General features: G+C 37.2%; 2 protein-coding genes across 3 annotated transcripts in view; one reads left to right on the top strand and one right to left on the bottom strand.

Annotated features, from left to right (window-relative positions):
• Positions 1–8,471, bottom strand: part of LOC141560440 (dnaJ homolog subfamily A member 1-like) — a 24,533-nt gene extending 16,062 nt beyond the window's left edge. Inside the window, 1 exon segment of the mRNA XM_074298661.1 lies at positions 8,271–8,471. The gene's annotated coding sequence lies outside the window, so the exon portion shown is untranslated.
• APTX (aprataxin) lies at positions 4,013–25,596 on the top strand. Of its 2 annotated transcripts, none has more exons than XM_074298787.1 (8): positions 4,013–4,179; positions 8,078–8,227; positions 11,957–12,003; positions 15,120–15,449; positions 17,971–18,030; positions 18,895–19,121; positions 21,453–21,556; positions 25,301–25,596. In XM_074298787.1, exons 2-8 carry the CDS (start codon positions 8,095–8,097, stop codon positions 25,453–25,455), a joined length of 1,056 nt encoding a protein of 351 aa, XP_074154888.1. In that variant the 5' UTR covers positions 4,013–4,179; positions 8,078–8,094; the 3' UTR covers positions 25,456–25,596. The 2 variants fall into 2 exon arrangements, with proteins under 2 accessions (XP_074154888.1, XP_074154986.1); XM_074298885.1 differs by having other exon boundaries at positions 4,118–4,782.

Raw genomic sequence — 25,596 nt, 5'->3', positions numbered from 1 at the left:
TCGGTAAAGTATTGTCAATGATAGGACAAGGGGCAAGGGATTCCAGAATATAGACTTGAATTCACTAAGAAATTTAGATGAGGGAGGAAAAAGTATCTGATGAAGAGGTAATAATCTGTGAAAGAATTTAGGGATGGAGGGAATGGAGGCTATAGGATAAAAAAAAAATATGGTACACAGAAAAAGAATATAATGGATTATGATCAGACAGAGGAATTTTGGAGTAAAGAACTTTGAAGTGGAACACTTTGGAAGATGGCAAAATCAAGAGTATAATTTCTCTATGCTGTTCAGGAAGAATGGAAGAAGTAAATCTTATGAACTGAGATTGAGGAAATGGAAGTTAAGAGTATTTGAGGGAGCATCAATGTGTAGATTAAAATCCCTTTAGTAAGAATGCAATAGTGGAGAGAAAGATTATGAATCAGGAACTGATTTTTTTTTTTTTTGATGAATAACTTCCTGGAGTATATTAAATAATCTGGATTTGGGGATAAATTTGTAAATTATGAACCTCAAAGGAAGAGATACTGCTGAGTAACAGTGATAGAAGTAGAGTCTAGAACTGGCAATGAGAAGCAAGAGGGATTCTAACTGCTATCAGAACTAATGAGTCAGAGGTATAAATGAAATGCAACCAACATTGGAAAGGTTTGAGAGGGAAGCAGAATCAGCAAGTGAAAGTCTCAGTGAATATCATGAGATGGAATCAGAAAATCAGAGTTTTAAGATAAAAGGAAAATTGGTTTTTAACAAAGGAGCATTTCAGAAAATATAGTACAAAAGAAGTGGCAAATATGAAGAAAGACATTGTAGCTTTTGTTGAGGTATGTGGGAGAAGGCAAGCAGGCAGTTAATAAGCAGGATTTATATATTGGCAACATGCTAGAGAAGGCTCTGGGGGGAGAGGAGTGTTGGAGGTTGGGAGGATCTTGTCTTAGGCAGTATAGTGCTGAAAAAGGTTCTGAAGTCCAAGAAAGTTGGCAGGAAGTTGGTGATATCTGATCTCAGGATGGATTGGCTGAGTCAGGTTGTGGGAAAAAGCTGGGAAGAAGGCTAAAGACCAAAATCTGGATCTTGTGATGGGCTAGTGGCCTCATACTACTTCAAAATACATGTAGAACAAAAGGCTCATGTACAATAATAGTGATAGTCCCAGTTGTGATAATAATACATAGCCCCAATGGTTTCTCTGAATGGCTGACTAATTAGATCTATGAGATTATAATGATTTATATGATTTTTTTCTCTTCTGTGGGAATTCAGGGTTCCCTTTCCTCCCACCTCAGCTTCACCTAAAGAGAAAAAAGTCTAATGTCTCTTTAAGGGCAAAAAAAGCCTTCCCAAACTCTCCATTAAATTACACTAGTCAATGATGACTGCCATTTTAAAAATAAATATATATATGTATGTGTGTGTGTGTATGTGTATATATGTAAACATATATATCAATAGTCATAATAGGGAAAAATATCAAAAGGATAAATTTATAAGCAACAAAAAAACATAATCATTTATTGAACAGTTCACTTGGAATGCTAGTCCTTTTATAGCAGATGATAGAGACAGAAAATGCTCTCCTCCCACCCCCCTTAATTTCTTTCTTCCCTGTAAAAAGGTAAAACAGGTAGTGATACTTCCAATGGTGACTAGGATCATAGTCTGCTCCAGAGGAGGAGGAAAAGAAGATGAGAGGGGCTCAGTATATGAGTGGCTTACCGGCTGTCTGCAACCTGCTGCTTTCTCTGGTTTTGTTTGAAACTGTCCCCATATTTTGAGCTCCCCTTAGATCCGTTTTTGGACAATGGTGCTATTCATTTATGCTATTTTCCTGCCTGAATATTCTTGGAGGCAATACCTTCCCTAAAAGACTTGTGCCACAATTGTACTACTTTCTGTTCTCTACCAGACCCAAAGCTTTGCTGAAATGGATTTTTCACTTCCTCCTTCTTCCAAAATTTTCAACTAACTTCAATTTTAAATGTCTGAGGTCTTTGTAAACCCTAGGTAAAAGGCTGCTTTGGTTATCCTGGCAAGTAAAGTAGGAGATAAAAAGTCTCTGCTGAGAGCAAGGGTAGAGGTTGAGATGAAAAAGTCTGAAATGGTCTAGGGGAGGATGATAGTAAACCAATCAATAGGGAATAAAAATGTTGGTCTGTAGCAGTCGAGGACCAAGTTGAGATCAGACAGCATAAATTTATGTAGTGGATTCAGCTATCAGTCAGGGTTCAAGGAAATTGTCCAACTGTGTTCACTAGCACAGGAATAGGAGCAGAGAAGAAAGATAGATGACTGATGGATAAAGAGGATTTATTAAGTACTTTTTATATATATATAAGGCCCCACCCTAAGTTCTGGAGATACATATACAAACAACACAGGACCTGTTTTCAAGAAAACTATGCTCTAATTGGGGAATAGAGAGACACACATAAAGAACTGCTGGAGTGGGATACAGAAGATGTCTAGGAAATAGCAAGGTAGCTTTTGTTCTGGGTAAAATAAAGTAAAAAGCTCAGCTGGATTGGAATCCTAGATTGTGATGGGGAAGTTAATGGCAGTGGCAGGAGATTAGGTAGGATAGTGAGAAGATGGTTTAATATGAGAGTAACTCAATGTTCATGTTAGATAGAAATGTAAATAGAACAAAGGGATAAGGAATTAAAGGTAGAGCTATAAGAGGCTGCTGATAAAATAAAGCTATTAAGATGAAGACCTGGGGGCAAACCCCTCCGAAGATATGCTTCTTGCTTCAATTTCCTGACATTGGTAATATGAAGGGGCTGAACTCAATGACCTTTTTCTGGCTTGAAATCAATGATCTTAATGGCACTGACATCCTGCCTTCTCTTTTAAGGAAGAAGTAGTAGAAAGACCTGCATTTTAAATGTAATAATAGTTAATGTTTACATATAACACTTAAAAGGGATTAACAGTAAAGAGAGTGTTGTGGCCTTCACTCCGTTAAAACAGCAACTTTTCAGTAACCTCAAAAATTGTATAGGCCACATATTCAATTCTAGAAAGTTGTATTTGGGGGCACATTAAGGATGGATTGAAATTTCCCCCACACCTCTTTTCCTTCCTCCAAAAGATTAAAGCTGGCAGGAACTATGAGGATGATAGAATTTATATGGTACTTTCGAAATATCTTATTTTATCCTCATAACAACCCTGTGAGATACGTGCTATTGTTGTCCCCGTTTTATAGATGGGGAAACAGGCTGAGAAATTGATTTATCCAAGGTCACAGGGTACCTCTGTAAAAAGGGAGGCTGGGTGATGGTACCTATTCAGGTCATTGATTTCAAGCTAGAAGGAGCCCTGGGATTTTTACCTGGGAATTTACCAGGGACACTGGTAACAAGAAGAATCGATTTCAAGTTCCTAAGTGTCTCAGGCTGGATTTGAATGAGCTTCCTCACTTTAGGTCCAGCACTCCAGACCACTGAGACACTAATCTATCCTTCTCATTTAGCAGATAAGGAAACTGAGGGCCATGAGATGGGGCTTGTCCAGAGTCCTGCTGTTCTAAGAATCGGCAGGATTGGGATTCAGGGCCTCCCACGTACAGAACCTGCTCCCTTACGCACTCCATCACATTTCTGTTTCTAAAGCTGAATAGTTGTGTTCACGGAAAGGAGTCATTAAGAAAAACCTCGGCCCACTCGGACAAGGCCCCAACCCCCATAAGGCTCCTTCGCCTTAGTATTTTTCAAGGCGTGGCCAGGGCTTGCTAGCAACGGAGGCATTTCGGCGAATAAATATTCATCCACAATGCCCTAGTTATTCACGCGGTGGGGGGGATTTTTAGAACCTTTTCGAAAGCCCTAAATCGGCGGCAAGGAGAAAGTGGACAAGAAGGTTAAGACACCGCAATTAAAGACCCGGGTGCCCTGGGACAGCTCCCCGGGCGGGGCCTCGAGACAAAAACGGCGAGTTCTCCCCTCCCCCTCAGTTATCCTCCAGCCGCTTCGAGGATTGGCCGAGAGCGCAACAAAGGAGAAGGGGCGGGATCGCAGTTCCTGGCCAATCTGCTGCGCTAGTTTCCTTGAGACGTCATTTTAGTGCGTGGAGGCGGGGGGGCTAGAAAAGGGGGTTCCGGAATCACACCCGAAGTGCCTGCCGGGGGAAGCCTTTCCCGTTTACCTGGGGACTGTTTCTCTTAACATCCGAGAGGTGAGCTGCCTGCCTCGCTGTGGCCTTTTATGGCTGTGTCTGGATCTGAGGAGGCCTTGTCTCACGGTGGTCACCCACGTTGGGGGAGGGGAAGAGGGGGAGAGGGAGCGTTAATTTCCTTAGGAATTGGGGTCGCGAAGTGAAGATAGACCAGCTGCTGGAGGGCCAGAGACACCCATCTTCAAAAAGGCGGCCTTATTTCTCGAGCTCCTGTTAAAACATACTTCTGGGGAACACTAAACCATTTTCCTTATCTCCCGGTTTTTGCTGGAACAGAAAGAACATTGTTGCTTCAGCTGGGTATAATCAATCAAGAAGTAGTTTTAGACTTTTAGAACTAAATCTGCCGACATATATTGTGAGCTGTCCTGTGGCCGCCAGAGTGGGGGGAAAGACAGTGCCGTACTCGGAGTGCTGCCTGATAGGACAAGTACAGAGAGCTCGGGAATAAGTGGTTGTGTGATCACTGGGGAGAAGTGCCAGAGAACCCGGCCAGCAGACAGTTGAGTTCCTGCGGTCCGAACAGAAGGAAGGGAATATCAGCGGCTGCAGGAGAGGGAAAAAGCGGGGAATAAGTGACTGAATAGCTACAATACCTGAATGGTGTGTTTCACAGAGCATAAGCAAAGGAACTAGTTTGTCGGCCTGAGGGTTCTGTGTTTTATTCTAAGCAACGGGAGGACTTGAAGGTCTTAAACAGAAAAGGAACTTGGTGGGGATTGAGCTTTTGGAGGGTTTGCTGTTTGAACGGTTCAGATGAGAGGGAGCTCACAACATGCTGAGGATTTAAAAACTGACTATAGTTAAGGGGTGGGGTTTGGGGGATATTGAAGGAATTATGATAGCGCTGATTAATCAGGACGCAGTAATGAAAGAAATGTTTGTGAATGTTAAGTGACTACTTCTCTCCCCCTAAGGAGCGGACTCTGCCGAAGCAAGAAAGTTTTAGAAAACAATGTGACTATGATTAAAAGTAAAGTATGTCAAGGGAAGCCTCTCAGAGCTGGTGAGACGCAAATGATGAGATTCGGATGGCTGTTTCAGTCACTGGCAGGAGCCTTAAGAGATCTAACCCTGATTGTATTTATATGAGATTACACTAATTTCATGAGTAGTTGAATCATTTGCCCAGGATTACTTTCACAGGAAGTGAAGTGAAGAGTTTGAATTAGAATTCAGGTCTTTTGACACTAAATTTAGCATCTTATGGGAGCTGAGGTTGGCGAGTCCATATTATTTTTAGTGTTAAAACGAGCTTAAACTTAAATTTGATAAATCATGAATTGACGACCTATTTGAGAAGGTCTGTGCCACCTAGCTGTCCCTAATTTATCTTTTATGCTCTACCCAAATCCCCCACTCCAAAATTATCTCTTCCCTCTCTTTAAAACTCATTCTCGTACTATGAGCCAGGTGGCGCAGTGGATAAAGCACTAGGCCCGAAGTCAAATCCCATCTCAGACATTTAACGCTTCCCAGCTGGCTTCCCAGTTGTGTGACCTAGGGCAAGTCACTTAACCCCAATTACCTCAGGGGGAAAAAAAGGGCAGGAAAAGCTAGACAGTCTGAGAAGATGTTAATATTCACACTGTTTTGCCTTTTTACAGGCTCCAGGCCATTAGTTGTCAAGAAGAGCTTAAAAGTTTGGAAAACCAAAAGGCAGAATGGGAACTCTATTTTCTTGAGGATGGGAGATAAAAGATGAAAAAAGGAACAGAAAAGTAGGAGTATTTCAAGGATGAATTTTGCAGTTTTGCCTATAGCTCTGGGGGCCTTATGCCACAGATAAGTCAGGCATATACTCTTTGCTTCCTTCTGAGAGTGGGCAAGCCTGTGGAACAGTGAATAGATAAGATATAAACAATATCCAGGAGAGATTTAAGGAAATACTGAAGCAGGAAAATTAAATACTCTTATTGACTAGCATTTGAAGTAAAGAAAGAAAGAAAGCCAAATGATTTTCTAAAGAAGAATCCACAAGACTTGGAAAATAGTTGAGGGAGAAAAAAAAATCTTTGAAGTTTTCAAGCTCAGGTGATTAGAAGAATGTGGTGATATTTTAACAGATATATACAATTTGGAATAAGAACTATACTGAAGGGAAAGTAAATTATAAAATGAGGTAATGGTTAAGCATCAAACAGGAATATTAGGAATATGGGAACTCAGAAAAAGATCTGAGCTCAACATATTGGGCAAATTGCCTACTTCCTTTATAGTTTTTAAAGTCTCAGTTCAAATTCCATGCCTACCGCCTTTTTGGAGTTTTGAAGATTATTTTCAAAAATACCAGTTGGAAAGTTGAGGACCCGATTAAATGTCCATGTTTAGGAAATGGGAGGATCAAAGATATAAAACTCAAGAACTTAGAGATCATTTGAATCAGCTACCTCATTGAAGAAAATTGAAACCCAGAGAGTGTATAAGATTTAGTCAGGCTCATACAGATACTAAGTGGCAGAACTGCATTGAGAACCAAAAGAAGGAGGAGGAGGAGAAGAGGGGAAATGGAGAGCAGAGATAAGAGAGTGGTGTGAATGTAGGAGAGAGAGATGGATGGATGGTGTCATGGTCATGTGGCCCAATGAAGTGAAAGAGAATTAGGACCCATAGAATTGTTGAAAATTTGACAGATTGGGGGAAGAAGAAGGAACAAGCATTTATTAAGTGCCTAGGATGTACTAGGCACTATGCTAATAGATAGTAAATTAATGTATTTGTATGCATGTAATGCAAATATATTCTTTGAAATTATTTGACATTAAAAAAGGATCCTTATGCTCTAAAACGAGCTAAACTAATGAGTTTAAACAATACAAAGGGGGGATCTGAGAGAGATGGAAGACAGGAAATGATTGCTTCTAATTCAAGTTTCCAAATGCTAATGAGGGGGAGTAGGGAAAATGAGGAAGAGGAGAAGTCAAAGACTACACTGTTTTGAACCTCTATGATTGAGATGATTTGGGATATTATTGAGAGAAATCAGGAAGAAAGGAAGTTGTTTTGAGGGAATATATATAATACATTCTTTTTGGGACCTTAAGGCATAAATATCCAGGAGTTTTTTGAAACTGCTGATCCATTCAAAAGACAACTTGGGGCTGGAGATGTTGGGTTGGTAGTCATCCATCTATAGAAGTGATAAGTTAAAATCAGGGTACTTGATTCTATCACCAAGTGAAGAAAATACAGCGTTTTGGGGTAATCTTTACAATATAGGAGGGGACAGGAAGTGGTGCTAGTGAATGAAACTGCAGTAGAAGCATAACAAGGAATCATGATATGTAGGTCTAGTAAAGAAAGTTTTTCAAAAAAGAGGCACTGGTTTATAATGTGAAATATGGTAGAGATGTCAAAAAAAAAAAATAGGCTGAGAAGTTGATAATTAGAAAATCTTTGGTGGCCTTTCCAAGTATAATTTTGGCTGACTTGGGGATGAGTCAGTTGTCATGAATGGGTTTCCTTTTCTGGGCCTTGATAATTTTGGGTCTTGACATATGCCATATCACTCAAATGAAAATTAATGGGTTTTACCCTTACCAATTCATGTCTATATATACCACTTAATTTCTCTATTGTGTCTACATACGAAATACAAATCTTGTATAGTGCCTGCAATATAACATACTCATTTTGTCTTTTATTATCTTATACTTATAGAATCTGATTTTTAAAAAGACAATTGATTTTTAGCCATTCTTTGGACACAGGGCTTTGTGAGAATGGATTTTACCAGGTATTTATCTTGTGGATGGTTGTTATTGGTAACCCAAGTAAATATTAAGTATTATTTGTTGCTTGGAGAGGAGGTACATAGTTAATAACAGTCTTGCCTTAGCCTCTTATGAGTATGTCATATTAGTGCAATTGGATTTCAATTTCTTTTGCTATTTTTCAGTTTGTCATCTTGGGCCAATGACGCAAGAATGCTGGTTAGTGAAGCAGGATAGCTGCCACCAACGAATCAGACTGCCACATTTAGAAACAGTGGTGATAGGACGTGGTCCAGAGACCAAGATAACTGATAAGAAATGTTCACGACAACAAGGTAAGTAGTGGCTACATCGAGTCTAAAGAGATTCTTATGTCACCTGATGGCTGCAGGGTCAGGTTGAGAAGTATCAGGTTAAGAAGAGTTGAGTGTTGGAAAATTCTGTGCTGGCTCCTAAAAGAGAACCCAGTTGTTGAGCTTTTTCACAAGTGCCTGGTTACGATTTATTCCCAGTTCCATCAGCGTAGTGATGTGACACTTTTCCTTTATCCCATGATTATGGGACTAACTTCAGTTGCCACTTCCCTTAAAAACAGAAATATAGGTTTCAGATTTCCATTGTGATGACAAAGATGAGCTCTAAGGTGACCAGGCTGTAAATAAGCATGGCAGGTTGAGTTAATAATGGCCTAAGGTGGGTGGGGAGCCTAGCTTTTGAGATTATATCCTTTGCTATCTATCTTCTAACTTCATCATTTGACTTAAATTATCCCATGAAAATAATAGTCTTTAAAAAGTTATTTTAAAATTTCATTTAATAAAAGTATATTTTTTTCCTTTCATCTTCATTCCTTCCATTGAAAAAGAAAGTAAAACAAAATCATTATAATAAATCTTAATCATCAAGCAAAACAAATTCCTGCCTTGGCTATGTTCAGACATGTCTTCTTTATGGCTTACTCTGCACCTTGATTCTATCACCTTTCTGACAGGAAAAAGATAGCGTGTTTGGTTATGAGTTCTCTGGAATCATGGTTGTTGATCATTGTGCTGATCAAAGTTTTTAAGTCTTTCAAAGTTCAGCATCAGTGTGACAAACCTCTTGAGAACTGAGCAGCATCAGGTTACCTCCGAAGGGATGCTGAACCAACCCAGCGCAGAAAGGAGGCGAGCTAAAGCCTCTGATCTTTCCCACATAAAGTGTTGTGCTGGACCTCCCCTGTCTTATACTTGTGAAAGTGATTTTTGAACCAAGGAATGGGAGGTCCCCTGTGTTATTTCTCTTACATTTCATTTTATTAGAAGATCTAAATTGCAGAATTCTTTGAAAACCATGCAGAGAGCTCCAAACTTTATTGTCAGAGGAACATGACCAGATATGTCAATAGCAGGTCAATCTAGCAGTTTGTAGGATGGATTAATAAGTGTAGGCTGGAGGGGAAAGACCTGTTAGGAGACTATTACAGGAGTCTAAGTGGGTAGTAATTGGGTCTTATATTTACATGTATCTGTTAGTCAAGAGACATTTATTAAGCATTTATCTTTGGCCAGGAACTGTATGGAAAACAGGTGACTGTGGTGTACAAGGTTTCAGACACATCTATACCTAGTGCACTAGTCACTGTAAGCCCTGCATCTTGCAGCAAGGCAGCAGCACATTGAGAGATGGGTTGAGTTCCATATTGTATCGAGGGCAGATGACCAACAGAGTATTTTAAGAGTTCTACCAGGAAAGTGCATTAAACAAATCTACCTTCCATCTACCTCTCTGCCATTGGTTTCCCAATACTGTTAGTTGAACATGCTGTTGGACTCAAGACAGTCTATCAGCTCCTTATTCCCAAACCATTTTCTCAAGTTCTCAATAGCCATAGGCTGCTCCCTGTGCCTTCTTGCACCTGGTTTGTCCATCTTCCAGCCCTGTCTGATTTGTAGAGTGCTGGGGATCGTTGTTAGAATGAGGTCCTAAGGAAAGCAGGAGGGGAAGGGGGTTGAGGGCATGAGTCTCAGTGGGAGGAGCAGCAATGCCTCTTAGTAATATAGAGTAGAAGGAAGACAGGGATTGGGGGATTGTTAGGATTACAATGCTCAGAAGTTTAGGGAACCAGAAAGGAGAGTTGAGGAAGGTCCCTCCTAATAACTCTAGTATTCTCAGGTAAGGAAAAGACTATTTGGAGCCTAAGGAAAGGTTTGGACCAGTCCTCCTGGGAAAGAACTAGAAACTGTGATGAGAAGGCCCCATGATTTCAGGGCAGTGCTAACTAGCTAATAACTAGTGTGTGCTGATAGAAAACAGTGACCACTCATCCTGACTGTTAGAACTTGTAATACAACAACAGTAAAGGTTGGACAGATTCTCAGGACATCCTCTGATGAGTTGGTGATCTACATAAGAGAGCTATTGTCATTGCCATTATAATAGTTTGCTTAGAAACTAGAAATAAACCTTTTGCTTTAACAGGGTACAAATTGTGTTGTAATGCACTAGGAGGAGGGCCTAGAGTCAGAAGACAATGTTTGAATCTCAGCTGTGTCACTACCTGCCTGTGTGACTTTGAGCAACTCACTCTTAATGTCTCTGGGCCTGAGTTCCTCATCTGCAAGAAAAATAAAACTTAGCTTTTGTATAGCACTTTAGGGCTTGCAAAACATTGTACGTCTATTTATTTGAACCTGACATTAACCCTCATTTTATAGATGAGAAAACTAAGGCCAAGAACCTTTAATGACTTGCCAGAGGAGCTGGCACATAGCTAGTTTGAGGAGCTAGTGAAAACTCAGGTCTTCTGGACCTTCAAGCACAGTACTCTCAACATATAACCCCTGTAGGTGAGGGAGACTAGCTGAGCTCAAAGGTAGTTTCCCTCTCTAAACATAGGATCTTATGAACAGCTTCTAATCAAATGAGCCATTGGGTAGTTTTGAGGCTTATCAATAAGGTGGATTTCTTGGAGACTATGTGCGAGTAATAAATTAGGTCCTAAATGAGCACCTCTTCACTCCATGTCCTCCCTGCAGAGGGAGGAAGGGAGCAATCATTTGACAGTCTCATAGAGACCCCCTGGACACTACTTCCCTAAAGATCTTAACTTTTTTGTTGGTCATCTTCCCTCAGTAAATCAGCCTGTCCTTTAACATGCTGCTGTTGCCTTGGTTTGTGCATAGTTTTTTAAAAAGGAATAAAAAGAACACTGCCTGGTGGGATTTCCTTGGCTAAGTGCTGCAAACTTGACTAGCCCCCTGAATGGAAAAACATTTGTTAATCATTTGCTATGTGCAAAGCCTGAATTAAGTGTTGGGGTTATAAATAGAAAAGTAAGACAGTTCCTACCCTCAAGAAGCTTATAATTAGGAGGAGTCAACATTTATATGAGGGTTTGGCTTTAGAATAGATGGAAAGGCTCTGGAGGCTTCTATGGTACCAAAGCACATGGTAATTGTTTTAATTAGTGTCATTGCTGTTGATGCAACTGATAATCTGTTTCTGATGTTGAAAGTTTGACAGTGCCAGAGACTTTCTTTTTCCAATTTTCAGTAGTTGTAGCTGCTGAGGGGGTAGCCCTCCAGGCTGCATCTCCACATAGGTGACTTCCATGAACAATGATCACAAAAGCTGGATTGGAAGCAACATCAGTGGTTTGAGGGTTGGTGCTATTCCTTGGGCTTTGGGGTATAGGTTCTTGGGCTTCACTTATTGGGATATAATACTAAGCAGCATGATGAAATCACCAGAGCATTGTTTTTCTTTTATACTTAATGTACAACTTTGAGCAGCCATTTGTTACTTTGAAAAACTGCTACGTAAGTTTTGGGCCTATGTCTCTGGGATTATTCAGTGAACATTATAAATTCTGAACTAGCTACTTGTGCCAACATTAAAAAGACTTCAGAAGACTTATGGGGGCCTTAAGAAAATGGTGATTATGCAGGTTTCCCATTTGAGAAGTGATTTGGTGAAACCTTGTGGGACTACATTGATTCATATTTCACACTAAGATTTTTCTTTCCTTATAGGAGCAAATTGTATTCTTAGAGTATTAATTTTTTTCTTTTAATCTCTTTCAGTACAGTTGAAAGCTGAATGTAATAAGGGTTATGTCAAAGTAAAGCAGGTATGTGCTTATTGGTTTACTTGAGTTTATTAGGATTTTGTTTTTGTTAAATTCTTTTAAATTTATTTTATTAACCAGTTTTGTTTTGGTAAATTATATAAAACCCCAGGGTCCTCAGTAATGAATCTTTTACAATATGCAACCTTTCAAAACAGTTAAAAATAACAAACCAAAAGAAACATTATAAAAGAGTAAGCAAATAGTATCTACAACCATAGAATTGTTTTTTTTATTTTATTTCATTATAAAAAAGATGAGTTTCATTAGTACCAATATTGTCCTGTGCTTTTGATTTAAGTTTTGTTGCCCTTTGGAGTTGCCAATATTTATATAATTGTAGAATTTAAGGTCCCTGAGAATAGACCCATAGGGTGGGCCTGTTTGGGTTGGGATTTGTAGTTTCCATTGCTCTAATGCCTTTCACTTCTTAAATGGTTTGAATTAAATATAGTTTCACTTTGTTCATTCTGTTCTCTTAGTGTACTTTACCATAAAATAAGCATGTATTAAATCCTTTGCCAGGCACCAGATTATCTTCTAAATATTCAGATATATAAAATGAAACAGGCCCTGCCCTTAAGGTGCTTACATTTTTACATATTCATATATATATTATTATTATAGCTTTTTATTTACAAGATATATGCGTGGGTAATTTTTCAGCATTGACTCTTGCAAAACCTTTTGTTTCAATTTTTCCCCTCCTTTTCCCCACCCCTTCCCCCAGATATCAAGTAGACCAATATACATGTTCATATATTGATGCAGACTGTATATAAAATAATTACACAGTGATGAGGGAACAAGGGGATCAAAAAAGGCCTTTTGAAGATAGTGGCCTTTGGCCTGGGTTTAAAGGAAGGTTCAAAATTCCAAGGGGTGCAGGTGAATAGAGAGAACATTCTATGCTAGAGGGATTAAAAAAAAACCCCAAAAAACAGATAGCCTGTCCTGAGGTGCTGTGTGGTGATCTGCAAATTGTTCATTTTGGTTGGAACCTATCAATGTGTGAAAGAGTTATATATAATAAGCTAGAAAAATATAGGCTGGATTCAGATTGTGAAGAGCTTTAAATGTCAAACAAAGGAAGTTGTATTTATCCCAAAGCATACTGAGAAACCACTGAAGCTTTTTTTCCTCCTAAGAGGGGTGTCAATCCTAACAGTAAATCAAACCAGAGAAGGAATTCTCTGCTCTGTTGGGAAGGAATGCTTTCCTTTCATGCATGTGGGAATTGCATGTGTATATAGAATAGAGTGTAAGATGGAAAGGCGTTTGGGGAAGGGGGGGGAGAACCTTTTATTGCTGATATGGACAGTGAATAAGGTGAGGTGGTGAGCTGATCAACTTGCTTATTGGTTTGGCTGAGACTTGCAAATGGAAAAGGTAAATGAAATGTACCAGTTCTGTTCTGTACTTCTTTGGTTTATTTTACTTTATATTATTTTCCTTAGTTTCCAGTAAATTTCTATTTAAAAATCTAGGCTCTCAAAGTATCTCTTGGGTTAGCTAAGGGGAAAGAAAAAGGTGCCTAAACTGAGCCTTGAAGAATATTAGTAATAACAGTACAGAGATGAAGAAGAGTTTGTCACTGGAATAACTGATATCCCAACCAATGAAGATAGAATATAGGAAAAAAAAAAAAAAAGTTTCACAAAGTCCTAATTTAATGCAAAAATGTTTTTAATTTTAAATAACTGTCTTAAAAGTGAACTCCTGGAAGCTATTCTTCTAATTAGGGACTTCTATTAACTGAGGAGAGCACATATACATATGCCCAAAAAAATCCTTTCCACGTTGCTGCACTGCATCAGATTTGCTCAAGCTATTTGGCAAAGAAAACACTTCTTTTACCTTAATCTGAACCCTGAGTTGGATATTCTCCCAGTCATTGGACACAGCCCCAGAATATTTAAAACGCCTCTCCTTCTGTCCAAACCAAGCAGTTTATTTGGCTAGGGAATGCAGTGTTGGGAGCTAGTTTCCCAGTACCTGGAAAACAAAATAGTTATTTCTTAAATGTTGTGTAATCCTTAAAAGAACTCAATCCTTTACTTATCACCTACCTTCCCTCTTGTACAAATCATCCCCCACAACTTTTTCTTTTTTATGCTCAAAAGCTGTTCGAACAGACTGGGAACATGAGAATAAGAGACAGTTCCCTGAAATCAAGTTATCATGTTGCTTCTGATAAATTCTCTGAGTTAGAAAGATGGCAAGCACATCTATAAATGCAGAGCACTATATAAATGCATATTGTCACTCTTATTCTAGGAAGTTGTTTCAACTACCATTGTCCCATCTACTAATTATTTCTCACTTTAAGTTATTCTCTTCCTGTACCCTTTCTACCACTCCTTCACCTTGCCAGTTGTTTTGAGATTTTTTTATACCTGATTTATGACCTCATCAGAGTAGGGCGCTCCTGGTAAGAAATTTCTACTAATACAGGTTGGCGCCTGCTCTTCAACTTCTAGTTTTAGAGATTCCTGGGGATCTGGCTGAAGGGCCAGATGACTACCATCACACAGCCAATGTTTGTAAGAAGTGGAACTTGACCTCAGAACTTTGAGACCAAGGCCAGCTCTCAATCTACTTTGCTAGATTGTTTCTCCTCTTTCTCTTGCTTCTAAATACCGGAGTCCTTTCTTATGTCCACAATCATTCTTATTTTTTGGTATTCCTTATTAGTTGGATCAGGTTCTATGTTGAACTATAGAAGCACATGGTACCTGGATTTTTTTTTTTTTTCCTTTTCCTGAAAGAGAAGGGAATTGTCCTGGGAAGACTTCAGTTCTAAGGATTAATTGAAATAACTTCAAGATGTGGTTGATTTTAAATAGAGATCCTCTTGGATTTAAACTAATAAATTTAAAATCAACAAGCCTTTCTTTTACTTTGTATCCTTCCTGTTGCTTATTCTTTTTTATTTTTTATTTTTATCTATTTATTTTGATATGAAATTTGGGAGTAGCTCTGTAGCTTTAATTTTCTTGGGGGAAAAAAGTGCATTGTTTAGGTTCAGAAATTTTTTTCTATTGCCAGAAAATACTGGTATGTGCAACACAGGTGTATTTGTATCTCTTAGGAAACTTTCAGTGTTCTTTCTTTCATAGATAGGAGTCAATCCAACCAGTGTTGACTCGGTAATTATTGGGAAAGACCAGGAGGCAACACTGAAGCCAGGACAGATTCTCCACATCGTGAATGAACTTTACCCTTACGCTGTACAATTTGTAAAAGAAACTGAGAAACCTGTCCTAGGAAGAGAAAGGATAAGAAAGAGACCTTGTGATAACCAGAATGAAAAGGATGAGGATAATAAAGCAAAAAAGATGGTGGAAAGAGAGCCCTTGGAGGAATCACGGGGCACTTCTGCTCATAAGCCACGCAACACCAAATTTACTGCAGCTCTCAAAAAAGGAGACAATACTTCCAGCAAAAAGGTAAATGGATGGAGGTAATTAGGTAGTGATGACAAGAATGCTAGTCGCTTGTCGCAAGAAAATCTTTTGGTGGAAATCCAGCACAGCTGATCAATACAATGAGAAAGTCTGAAAACATGTGCAGTGTCTAATAACCTGTGAACTTCCACTCTCCACAAAAGTATGGATTGGTAATGTCTTTTCATATCATTTCATATCATTGGAGTCCCAGTTAATCATAATTTTATTATATTTAGTTTTGACTTTTTGATATATAGTTGTTCTTTCCATTTACATTGTTGTAGTTACTACAATTGTTTTCTTAGTTCTTTTTATTTCACCCTGTATCAAATTATGTTGATCTTTCTTATGCACATTTCTTACACCACAGTAATACTCTATTACATTAATTTACTATAGTTTGGTTAACCATTTTGCAATTAATGGACATCTACTTTGTTTCTGATTTTTGTCTCACAAAAAATGCAGCTATAAATATTTTGGAGTTTATGGGAATTTTTTCCTTATTTGTTGGTTTCATTAAAGTATAAACCCAATAATGGAATCTCTTATTCAAAGAATGTGGAATCACTTTACTTGCATAATTCCATATTGTTTTTCATTTTCATTTCATGCATTCATTTCCCAACTCCACCTTCATGTATTAACTTACCTGTCTTTCCACAACCCTTCAGTGTTAATTATTGTCCTTTTTTGCCCACTTGCAGGATGTGAGGTGAAACCTCAGGATTGTTTTGATTTATAGTTTTCTTATTATTAGTGCCTGAGCATTTTTCTCTGTGGTAGAATACTTTGCAGTTCTTTTAAGAACTATTTGTTCATATTCTTTGACCATTTATCTATTGGGAAATAGCTGTTAACTCCTAAATTAATATATTGTTTGTATGTTAGATACCAAACCCTTATAGAGATATTTGATACAAAGATTTCTTTTTAATTCAATTGTTTCCTTATGTTAGAAGCATCAATGTTGTCTGAGAAGCTCTTCAGTTTCATAGCTCAGTTTAAAATTTTTTTCTTTAAAATATATTTATTGATCATTTGTTTTTACATAACTTATATTTTCTCCATGTATCACTCCATTTTCTCTCCAAAGAGCCACTTCTTAAGAATAAAAAAGAAAAGAAAAAAAAAATCTGACATTATATACTATGTCCATACCCAGGATACCTCATTTTTGTCACTTCTTAGTATAATTCCAAGTTGATTTTTTAGCATACATGGACCTATTCACAACTCTATCACATATTCATTAGTGGATCATGTAGTTTGTTTACAGACTTTTGCTATTAAAAATGTATTGTCATAAATATTTTTCAGCACATAGTTCTTTTCTTGTAGTAAGTTAACACCCTGGGATATAAACCCAGTAATAGTGTTGCTTGGGTCAGATAATGATTTAGAAACTTTTCTTTCATAATTCCAAATTGTTGATGGACAGAGGTAGCTGCACCCAGAGAAGAAACACTGGGAGGGGAATGAAAATTGTTAGCACTAATATCTGTCTGCCCAGGTTGCATGTACCTTCGGATTCTAATGTTTATTGTGCAACAAGAAAATGATATTCGCACACATGTATTGTACCTAGACTATATTGTAACACATGTAAAATGTATGGTATTGCCTGTCGTCGGGGGGTGGGAATAGAGGGAGGGGGGGTAAATTGGAAAAATGAATACAAGGGATAATATTATAAAATATATATATATATATATATATAATAAAAAAAAAAAAAAAATTCCAAATTGTTTTTCAGAGAAGTTGGTTCAAGTTATGGTTGAGCAATAATGAATCAACAGGTCTAGTTTCCCTTTTCCACTGTCCTTTCACCATTGGATTTTTATGTCCTTAACTATCTGTAGCCATTTGATGGATGTGAGGCCCGCAGAATTTTTAAAATTTGTATTTATCTAATTATCATTGATTTTGAATAGTTTATTGGAAGATGTTTTTCTTTTTTTGAAATTGTTCAAATTCTTAAAAATGGTCAGGTTTAAAAACAGGATAATGGCATAGTTGAAGTTTACATTTGACAAAAAATTTCAGGTATTTAAAAAGCTCTTCCTTTTAAAGTTAGTATTGTATGCTATTAAGATTTATAATAAATTAATAAATTTTGTTTTGATGCTATTCAGATACTTCCATATACCCAAATAAATCTTCTCAAGTACATTTTTTGAAAAACTTAATTAAGTTGTTAATAGAAAGGAGTGCTGTGCCATTAATATAATCTCAATGCTGTCCTCACACCTGGATTTTGTATATGTCTTATTGTTGTTAAAGAGTGAGGATTTAATGAAGAGTATATATATACATGGTTACTAGTTTTTAATTTTTTATGAATATAAATTAGAAGTTTTGTGACAGAAGAATTGTTACTGGAAAATGATGGGAGAAGACATTAGAAATCCAATATTTGCTAGAGAATTGCAAACAAAAAACTTGTGTTGTGAGGAAGGGTCTTTGTTAAACCCCATGTTATTATGGTATTCTGTGAACACTGTCCTTTTCTGTACTGTAGGCGTCCTTAGGACATTGGACTCAGGGTTTGAAGATTTCTATGCATGACCCCAAAATGCAGGTAAGATGAAGCACTATATTTGAAATGTTTCTAATTCTTTTCATAAATAACTACTTTCCAGAGACCATATCTGTACTAACAATGGGATAGAGTTGAGAAAAAATGAATTTTCCAGGCCAACAGAATTTCTTGGAAGAAAAACTGTGTCCTTTGGAGAATTTTGTATCCACATCACATACCTTAAGAATCCTGTTAAGAAAATTGCATAATAATATGTTATGAAGCATTTTTAAAGTCAAGTCTTTGCATTTTTACTATTAATGAAATTCTTTACATTGGCTGTTTTCTGTGTAAATAACAAAAAAGGATTTGCAGATTCATTTTTATTTTGAAAACTTTGTCCTATTTTTATTAATGCCTTTTTGTTTTAGATCATATTCATTTCTGACTATATCCCTCTTCTGCCTAGAAACCTGTCCTTTGTAATAATTTTTTTTTTGAGGGAAAACGATTCTTCAAAACTAATAAATATGTTTCCTTTGCAACTCTTCCCCAGGGCCCACCTTGATCATTATTATCACAGAATGTGGTTTCATTTTGTATTCTTTCCATTTATATTGTATACATATTGAATACAATAAGATTAATGGAAAAGATACATTCATTTTAAATTGCATTCTTCTAATGAAAAACTTTTTGACTGGCCTTTTTATGTATGTGTGTTCAAATAAAAAGTCTCTTTCCTTGGCAAGCTATTTTTTTAGTGATCTTAACTCCACCCCAGGTGTTGGAGGGGATTCAAATAGTATGAGAGGCTAAGATGGAAAGGAACTATGTCAGTTGGCTCTAGGAAAGATCTACAATGTAATTAAGAAATCTTATTTGTGTGTTTGTGCTCTGTTTTTGTATTCTTCTCTTTACTAGGTTTACAAAGATGACCAGATAGTTGTGATTCATGACAAATATCCCAAAGCACGATACCACTGGCTTGTATTACCTTGGATCTCCCTTTCTACTTTGAATAATCTAAACCAACAGCATGAAGAGCTTCTCAAACATATGCATGCCATAGGAGAGAAGATGATTGAAGAGTGTGTAGACTCTAAGCACTTACAGTTTCGTCTGGGTTACCACGCTCTCCCTAGCATGAGGTAAGACTTTCTTGTAGTGTTAAGTGCCCTTTATTTATACTGACTGCTGTACCATCATGATGTTTCTAATTCCTGGCTACAATTCAGGCATATTTAGTGTCAGCATTTTGAGGATGAATCTTGCTAAGTGCAGAAAAACCCTATCACTAATATTCTGGCCATTTGGTGATGAATTATTTGACCATGGCAAACTATAAAACAGGAGTATGCAGAATGGACCTCTCAATGCTGGCTTTTCTGATTTTGCACTGAGAGGGAATAGAGTTGCAGCAGAGGAGGAATAGAGTGTGAAGAATTTCACTCTATAGACCATTTCTAAATTTTAACTCAGTTATTGGTACCCTCAGTATAAGATCCTCCAGAGAAATTGAATTCAATTCAATAAACATCTATAAAGCACCCAGTATGTGTCAGGCACCGTGCTAAATACTAGGGATACAAATAAGAAAAAGACAGACCCTACCCTCAAGGAGCTTGCAGTCTAATAGTGGGACTACAACACACAAAAGGGGTTGGAAAGTTGGGAAGAGATCCCAAGAAGAGGTCTCTTCCCAACATAGCATAGGGACACCTTAATCTGTGAAGTTGAAAGTAATCAGAACTGCAGATGCAAAACAGAGTGAGCCGCAAGCACAGTTTCTGCTATTTGTAAAGGAGGCTTTGGGAGGACTTTGGCCTTCTGCCCTCCAGCCCTACAGTTGAGAAGAAAGGAGACTGAGAGGTAGGCAATCTCCAGACTCAAGGGAGCTGCATGGTGGTTGTGAGTGCATTGTGTCAGTCTGGATACTCTCACCAAAGGCAGAACTGGAAGTTGGAAGGAGAACCTCTATATTCTCAGAGAGGCAAATGAAGGATTTGACAGAGTTGATTTTATTGAGGATCTACAGGTGGTCATCTCACGTTGTAGTGCTTTTCATAAATGTTTGAATGAAAATACTTGGGGTTTTATGTATCAATATCTATTGCAGAGGATGAGGGAATTTACAGAAAACTCAATAGAACCTACTTAAGCATGTACTTGGACAGTTCCTTAGTGCAAAGATGGGAACAGGTGAGGATGGCAGAAAAATGTGTTGTTAAATATGGACTCGGGAATAATGAAGCTGTGCCCCATGCTGGAGTTAGCTTTGACAAGTCATCACTCTTCCTTCACTTACTGTACTAATTTTCTCTTCCCTCACCTTTTCTCCTCAACTCTCCTAGGAGTTCTTGGCCAGTTTTGGACCAGGGGAATCCATGCCATTTCTTTGTCATTATTTTTTTTTATTAGTTTCTTCTGGTTCATTTTTGAAACTTTGTTGGATTATTTAAAGGAGAACCGAGTCCCTTTAAAACCTTTCTCACTTCCAGCTTACCTAGAACTATGTTAATTGTCCTCCACTTTAGAGCACTTTTCTCTAACACCTCTGCCTCATATTCCTTCAATGCCTCAATTCCTCATTATTCAATTTCTTCTCTGACTTTCTTTAAGTTTTTAATCTCTTGTAAAAGAGATCCCGTAAATCTCTTTCTCGGTTCCCCCAGGTGCCCAGAGGAGTTTTTCCTCTAAGATTACTTTCTGGTTATCCAGTATGTATCTTGTTTATACCTAGCTGTTTACATACTATCCTTTCCATTAGAATAGAAGCTCCTAGAGGTCAGTTGTAAGGGGCGCTCTGGACCTGGGCCTCCTGGAGTGGAGAGGAGACGCCTGAGGGTCTGGACCTGCTGATGTGGCTTTGCTATTCTTTATGTTCCACCCCGTCCTCCCCCTCACAACTTTGCACAGTACCTGTCAATTAGTACGTGTTTAGTAGATGCTTGTTTACTGATCTCATTATTCTGAAATTATGGTCATTACGCTATCTGAGTTTTCCTTTATAATATTGTGATTATAGTGTAAATATTCTGGTTCTGCTTATTTCTTAGATTCTTTCAACATCAGTTACATAAAAGTCTTCCTAAGTTTCCCTGAATTCTTCATATTTATAATTTTTATAGCACAATAATATTCACATTAATTTTAAAGAAACTATTTAAATATTGGCAAATATTGAGGAAGCTAGATGGTATGGTAGATAGAGGATTAGACTTGGAATGAGAGATTTGAAATTCAAATCTTGCCTCAGACATTAGCTATATGATGTTAGACACATCCCTTCAATTTTATTAGGCTTAGTTTCTTTATAAAATGTGGATAATAACAGCACCCATTTCATAGGATTATTGTGAGAATTAAATGAGGTAAATATGTAAGGTGTTTTCTAAATGTTAAAGAGCTGTTGTCATCATCATTTTGAACTTTTAAAAATGCATTTAAAATAACTTTGTTTTTTGCACTCTCCTTTCTAGCCATGTGCATCTTCATGTTATCAGTCAAGATTTTGATTCTCCTTGCCTTAAGAATAAGAAACACTGGAATTCTTTCAATACAGACTACTTCCTTGAGTCACAAGGTAAACAATTAAAAAAAAAATTGTTTGGAATTCCCATTTTATTGTGTCCTTGAATTAAGTCATAATATAGCTCTCCTTCTACAAAGTATAATATTCTGTTTTCTCTGAATAAACTTCTATTCTCACAACCTCTAAGGACTGTCAGGAAATTTAGATTGTTCTTGAATGTTTTGTATTGAATGTTAGAAAGAAATGAACCATATTCTGGGAGGTGGTGGACTTCTTTCATTACATTTTTGTTTGGAAAAGATGTAACTGATACCCACTTAGATTTTTCTGTAGTCTTTCCAATAGTCTTCTCCATCACATTGTTAGCTAGATCCTATTGGAAATACTCTTGCAAGCAGGGAAGGACTTATAAGTACGAGTTTCTGAGATTAACTTCATCTGTGGTTGCATATAAATGTGTCTGTGGATTTACTGTTGTTTTGCTTTTCTTAGATATTTTATACCTAATCAAGAATTGGCTGTAGTTATAATAGTGTACCAGAAGGGAGATAACATTTATAGTTAGAGTAAGAAAGATTATTGATCACATAAAGTGTAGAGCAGTCATTTCAGGGAAACTAAATCCCTTTTCAGTCTTTATTCTTTTTCTAATTCTTCCAATCTGAAGGAAGAGTCTTTGATACTTTATTTTCCTCCTTTTGGGAATTTGAAAAGCTTTACTTCAGTGAGGTTGGAAGAAATTATATTGTTAAATTTCTGCTCTTGAAACCATTTGCCAAGAGCTCAGCTTTCTCTCATCATTATCTCATATGACTCAGATGTCTTCTCCCAAAAGGAGACATGCCCCTTCTCCTCATCCGTAAGCACAAGTCATTCCTTTTAGTTTTTCTAATAGATTTCCCCCTCTTATCATCCCCACCCTCTCCTATTCAGTCTGCCACTTTGTTCTGCCTGTAAACATGTCATCTCCCTTACTCTTAAAAAACCCTCACTTAATATTTCCATCATCAATAATTGTTGTCCCATGTTTCCTTTTTTATCTATTTTTGTGTGCCTAAACTCAGTGAGAGGACTGCCTACAATTGAGGCCTTCACTCTCCTCTCCCCTCTCCTTAACTCTGTACAGTCTGGCTTCCAATCTGATCATTCCACTGAAACTACTCCCTTCAAAGTTACTAATATGTTTTAATTGCCAAATGTGACCTTTAAGTGCCAAAAATGACCTTTTCTCAGTCTTTTACTTCCTGATCTCTTTGCAGCTTTTGACACTGCTAGTCAACCTTTTCTCCCTAGGTTCTTAGGACACCTCTCCCTCCTACTTCTCTGATCACTCCTAAGTCTCCTTTGTTGACTTTTATCCAGCTCATAACCCCACAATTTTCCTGGGTCTTCATTTTGTAGTGAATTTCTCCTTGACAATTTAAATTCAACATGTCCGAAACTAAATTTATTACCCTTCCCATTAAATCCTTCCCTCTTCCTAACTTCTTTTACTCTTGAAAGCCCCACATTCCTCCCAGGGGAAGGGAAAAGAACAAGCAAGCATTTATTAAGTACCTACTGTATGCCAAGTACTATGCTAGACAATTCAGAAATATTTTCTTTCTTGATCCTCATAATGACCTTGAGGAGTAGATGTTATTATTATTCTCATTTACTGAGGCAGATTTTTAAGTGTCATACTCAGAATCACACTGCTGGTAAGTGTCCATCTGAGATATATTTGAATTCAAGTTTTCCTGATTCCTGCTTAATCCTATCCATAGTCCCACCTAACTGCCCATTCCCCCAGGCTCACAATCTAGGGATTTTCCCTGCCTCCCCTGTAGCTATTCTGTTTTTAAATCCTTTAGAATTCTATCTTTGTAGTATCTCTGGTATCTGCCCCTCTCCTGTGCTAAAGGCTGCTCTTTTGGCCTTCCACCTAATCTAGTAACAGAAGCCTGCATGAAGAGTCTCTGTCACAGCTCTCTTCCCACTCCAATCTGTTTTCCACTTAGCCATCAAAGTGATCCTCCTAAGATCCAGGTTGGAGCATGTCACCCTCTTTTCAACCCACTGGCTCCTTATCACTTCTACTATCATAGATGAAATCCTTTGGCTTTTATAACCCTTCAAACTTGCCTTCTTCTGTTTTTCCAGTCTTTTTACATGTTGTTTTATGATCCAGGGACATAGGCCTTTTTGCACAAACACTCCCTATACAAGGCATTTAATGCATTGATTAGTACTCATACTAGGATACTCGCCCTCTGGACTAAAATCTGTAAAAAAAAAAAAAAAAAAAGAAAAGAAAAATTTTTTTTCACTAATATTAACTAAGTTTGTCATGGAACTTTTGTGCATAGTCATTTATAGGGTATATCTCCCATTTGATTATGAAATTAGGGGCAATTTTTGCTTTACCTTGCCTCTCCAGAAATTGGTATAATAATGGTTGGTAGACAGTAAGCACTTAATAAATGCTTGCTGATTTGGTGTGACTGTCTTGTCTCTTGCTTCCCTTACTACAAGCTTTGTGTTGAAAAGGTTAAAAGTAGGTATAATCATAGGACATTTTTAAAAAGTTTTAAAAATTGATACATTTTTATTTTTTGCATCAATACATTTTTCAATATCTTTCTCCCTCCTGCATCTGAGAGCCATACAATATAACAAACCCTGTGGTTAAGAAAAAGAAAAAATAAAAATTAGTAAACCCAATCAATAAATCAAAGTCTAAAAACATATATGGTGTTCTGCATGCATAGATCTTCCAACTCTATATAAAGTAATAAGACAGGAATTGTTTTTTCTCATATTTCTTTTTTGGGGCCATACTTGTTTTTATAACTTTGCACATTTAATTTTCATTGTTTGGGGTGACTTTTACCCTTTGTATTGTTGTAGTCTTTATCTCTGCTTACTTCACTTTGTATTAGTTCTTATAAGATTTTCTATGCTTCTACATACTCATTATATTTATTGCTTTTTACAGTTCAGTAATATCCCATTTATGTATCATACTTCAGCTATTTCTTAGTGGATATCTGCTTTGTTAGTAATTCTTTGCTACTACAAAAAAGTGCTGCTATAAATATTTTGGTGTCTATGAAGACTTTGTCCTGAAGTGACCTCCTTGGGATATAGTAGACAACTTCCTGGATTAAAGGGACTTAATTTTTGTAATTCCAAATTGCCTTCCAAAATAGTTGTAATGATTTACAGCTCCATCAACAACTACATGGGATGCCTCTTTTCATGTCTCCTCTGACATTGACTATTTCTGACTTTTGTCATCTTTGCCAGTTGATAATAGGGTATTAAGTAAAACTTCAGTGTTATTTTATTGTCTTTTATTATTTTGATTGTAAAGCATTTTTTCATATTCCTAATAGTTTGCAGTTCTTTTGAAACTGTTTATATCTTTTGAACACTGTAGAAAGCCATTGGGGAATGGCTTTTTAGATAGATACATATATAGATATGGCAGATGTCTCATATGGCTGTTTCCCTTCTTATTCTACATGCATTAATTTTGTTCAGAAGCTATTGTTTTATGTAATCAAAATTATTTATTTTATCTTTGTTCTGGGTAGGGTATTTTATAGTTCAATAATAAAATATATCTTAATTAAATTTCATTTCTTTCAGTAAAAGACATGCAACTGTAAAGCCAAGCTAGGTTTATTTTCTTATGTGAAATCTAGTATCCATTGAGTAGATTCCAAAATATGATTCTATGTTTAGAAGTTCCTGTACCTCCTATTAAAAGTAGTCTACATCTTTCTCTCTTCCCTCTGCACCTCCCCCCAGATATTATAAAAATGATCCAGAAAGATGGGAAAGTGACTGTTCCAGAAGGAACATCTGAACTTTTGAAGCTACCACTACGCTGTCATATATGCAAGGATCAGCAAGCCACCATTCCCCAGCTGAAAGATCATCTCAAGAAACATGGATCAAAGTGATTTTGTTGAACTTATCACTTTTAAGAAGAGGATCTGAAATCTGGGTATTAGGAATTAACTCCTAATACCTTTTCTGAATTTTTTTCAGAAACAGAAGAACTGGTACTTGCTTAATTAAAATGAATCCTTTTTAAAAAAAAA

The sequence above is a fragment of the Sminthopsis crassicaudata genome, chromosome 1 (assembly GCF_048593235.1).
Source record: "Sminthopsis crassicaudata isolate SCR6 chromosome 1, ASM4859323v1, whole genome shotgun sequence".
NCBI lineage: Eukaryota > Metazoa > Chordata > Mammalia > Dasyuromorphia > Dasyuridae > Sminthopsis > Sminthopsis crassicaudata.
The sequence above is the reverse complement of the archived record's forward strand: the minus strand, read 5'-3'. Positions and strand labels throughout refer to the sequence as shown.